A 3,426-nucleotide genomic window follows, 5' to 3' on the forward strand; every position below is an offset into this window, starting at 1 on the left:
CATTTTATTAGTTGCAATCTCACCAATTTTTTTTTTTTTTTGAAAATCCGACACAGCAAAATTTTAATCAGTTCATTAATCAGTTCATTGAATTCCTCATTTGATTAGTTGCAATCTCACCAAGTTTTTTTTTTTTAAATCCGACACAGCAATAACAAAGGATATTGGACAGGGAAGGGTACTCCGAACCCGTACCTGGTAGGATGTCTAGTTACACCCGGAGAGAAAAGAAAAGAAAAGGCCAGAAAAGATTAATAGATTTTTTTTTTTTTGGTGTGAGAAAATTAATAGAGTTAAGTGGGCGTTGAGCGCCTCATTAATCTTCTCATCTGCCTCCATCATTGCCCACGGCCCCGTGCCTTTATATCTCCCACCCCCCCCGCCTCCCCCTCCTCACCTAATATCATCAACTCTCTTTCTCTCAAGCATCAACCATACACTCATCTCTTCTCGTCTCCCTCTCTCTCCCCCTCAGTACACTACATTCCTCAACATTTCTTCTTATTCTTCTTGGCAAAATAATGCCTCCAATCTTGCCGGATTTCTCTAACTCCGTTAAGATCAAGTATGTTAAACTTGGCTATCAATACCTTGTAAATCACATTTTGTACCTTTTGTTGATACCTGTTATGGTTGGTATTCTAATTGAGGTTCTTCGTTTAGGCCCTGATGAAATCTTGAGCTTATGGAGATCACTCCATTTTAATACTGTCCAAATTCTATGCTCGTCCTTTCTCATCATCTTTATTGCTACTGTTTATTTCATGTCCAAGCCAAGAACTATCTACCTAGTTGACTATGCTTGCTACAAGCCTCCTGTCACTTGCCGGGTTCCGTTTTCTACCTTCATGGAGCATTCCAGGCTGATCTTGAAAGATAATCCCAAGAGTGTTGAGTTTCAGATGAGGATTCTTGAGAGGTCTGGACTTGGTGAAGAGACCTGTTTGCCTCCTGCAATTCATTATATTCCTCCAAAACCAACTATGGAGGCTGCAAGAGGAGAAGCTGAGCTTGTTATCTTCTCCGCCATGGATTCTCTCTTCAAGAAAACAGGGCTTAAACCTAAAGATATCGATATCCTTATCGTAAACTGCAGTCTCTTCTCACCAACACCATCTCTATCTGCAATGGTTATTAATAAGTATAAGCTCAGAAGCAACATAAAGAGCTTCAATCTTTCTGGTATGGGGTGCAGTGCTGGGTTGATTTCTATCGACTTAGCTCGTGATATTCTTCAAGTGCATCCAAATTCAAATGCAGTTGTGGTTAGCACAGAGATCATCACACCAAACTACTACCAGGGAAATGAGCGAGCTATGCTTCTTCCTAACTGCTTGTTCCGCATGGGAGGTGCTGCAATTCTCTTATCAAACCGCAGGTCTCACCGCTGGCTTGCCAAGTACCGCCTAGTCCATGTGGTACGAACCCACAAAGGCGCAGACGATAAAGCTTACGGTTGTGTGTTTGAACAAGAAGATAAAGAAGGAAAAGTTGGAATTAATCTATCAAAAGACTTGATGGCTATAGCTGGTGAGGCTTTGAAATCAAACATCACTACTATTGGGCCTTTAGTCCTTCCGGCTTCTGAACAGCTCCTGTTCTTGTTGACTCTCATTGGACGCAAAATCTTTAACCCCAAATGGAAGCCATATATTCCTGATTTCAAGCAGGCTTTTGAACATTTCTGTATCCATGCCGGTGGCCGTGCTGTTATAGATGAACTGCAAAAGAACTTGCAGCTATCTGCAGAGCATGTAGAGGCTTCAAGGATGACACTGCACCGATTTGGCAACACCTCATCGTCTTCGCTTTGGTATGAGCTAGGTTACATTGAAGCAAAAGGCAGGATGAGGAGAGGAGACAGGGTTTGGCAGATAGCTTTTGGAAGTGGATTTAAGTGTAACAGCGCAGTTTGGAAGTGTAATAGAACAATCAAGACACCAACAGATAGTCCATGGGCTGATTGTATTGATAGGTACCCAGTACACATTCCTGAGGTGGTTAAGTTATAGGCGTGAAGATTGGTGGGTTACTTCTTGTTGTTTGCTAAAAATCTTCGAAATCTGGGGACTTGCATTCACTTCTCTGATGATCTGTGTTGTATTCTCTGTTGTTCTTTCTTCTCATTTCCCTGTCACACTGTTGTACTCTATATATTCATCTTCATCTTTTTTTTTTTTTTAATTTCTCATAAATTTGCGTAGACATTGGGTGATATGGCCACTTCTTGTATTAATGTTCTCTTGCAAGAAAAAAAAAGGGCAGAATAAGAGTATGTATTGGTGGTCTCTCGGGTCTGGGGAAAAAAAAATAATTGCAAAAATGGGAATTGAAATAATGAAAGCATGGTTTGATGGCGATTGAGAACTAAGATTCCATGCACAAGTTAACCCCAAGTTTTAATATCCACGACACGTAAAAATGCCACGTATAAACACTTCTATATATACACATTCAACCCAATTACGTCTCAATTCTAAATTCGTGGTATGTGCAAGCTTACTTGGTATAATAATAACGATGACGATGCTGTAAATATTAGATATTATGCCAGGCATCATGAAATCAAATTACAAGGAGACTTGAGATAGAATAATTAGATACTAAGGTTTCGAATTTGGAAGCTGTGAATTTTTTATATATATATAAATATACTAATATGACACGGATAATCTGTCTAGGAACACATAAAGAAGAAATTTAATTTCAATTAATAAAATTATTACCCTTAGAATTATCATGTTAAAAAATGATATAGGATGGACAAAAAAAGAAGCATATTCTTATTCCCTGTTTGTGCAGCTTCTACCTAGGCGGTGATAATTGTTTTTGTTTTTTTCTACTTTTGCTGCTTCCTATTTTTGAGCTTCGATGGTTTGTTCTTGACTCCTTGGAGATTCCACGTTAAATTACCGTACCAAAATATGCAGCTATCACTTATCTCACGGAATCTTCCCTTGTTGGCAACGTTTCGAGTACTGTAAGTAGCCAGAACCAAGTGGTCTGTTGTATTTTTAGATTGTTTTTGTGTTTAATTTTTTTTTTGTTTAAATTAAAAAAATTATTTTCATGTTCTGATATCCAAAATAAATTAAAAAAAACTATTTAATATATTTTAAATAAAAAAATTGCTACAACCTAGACAGAAGGATATCTGTACTATCTGATTAATTGCTATAGGTAGAGATATCTCACAAAAACGTACCCACCTGTATACAAGTAGATGATATAATCAAATGGCATAAAAGAATTCAATCTCTGATATATAAAAAGAAATAGAAATACACATGAAAATCATATCTATCGTTGTCCTTAACATAGCATCATGTGCAAATTAACTTCTTGTGCGTAAGGAAAACCCTCTTGTTAGTCGGTGTGTTTGTGTTGAGAAATTAATTAGCATGTTGTATTTAAATTTTGATCAAT

The 3,426-nt window shown here is 37.6% G+C and overlaps 1 protein-coding gene across 1 annotated transcript; it reads left to right on the plus strand.

Annotated features, from left to right (window-relative positions):
• Nucleotides 1–392: 392 nt before the first annotated feature.
• Nucleotides 393–2,288, plus strand: LOC133697873 (3-ketoacyl-CoA synthase 6). The gene has a single exon (XM_062120685.1). The coding sequence runs from the start codon at nt 522–524 to the stop codon at nt 2,010–2,012; it is 1,491 nt and encodes a 496-aa protein (XP_061976669.1). The 5' UTR covers nt 393–521; the 3' UTR covers nt 2,013–2,288.
• Nucleotides 2,289–3,426: the final 1,138 nt, after the last annotated feature.

Source organism: Populus nigra, chromosome 6 (assembly GCF_951802175.1).
Source record: "Populus nigra chromosome 6, ddPopNigr1.1, whole genome shotgun sequence".
NCBI lineage: Eukaryota > Viridiplantae > Streptophyta > Magnoliopsida > Malpighiales > Salicaceae > Populus > Populus nigra.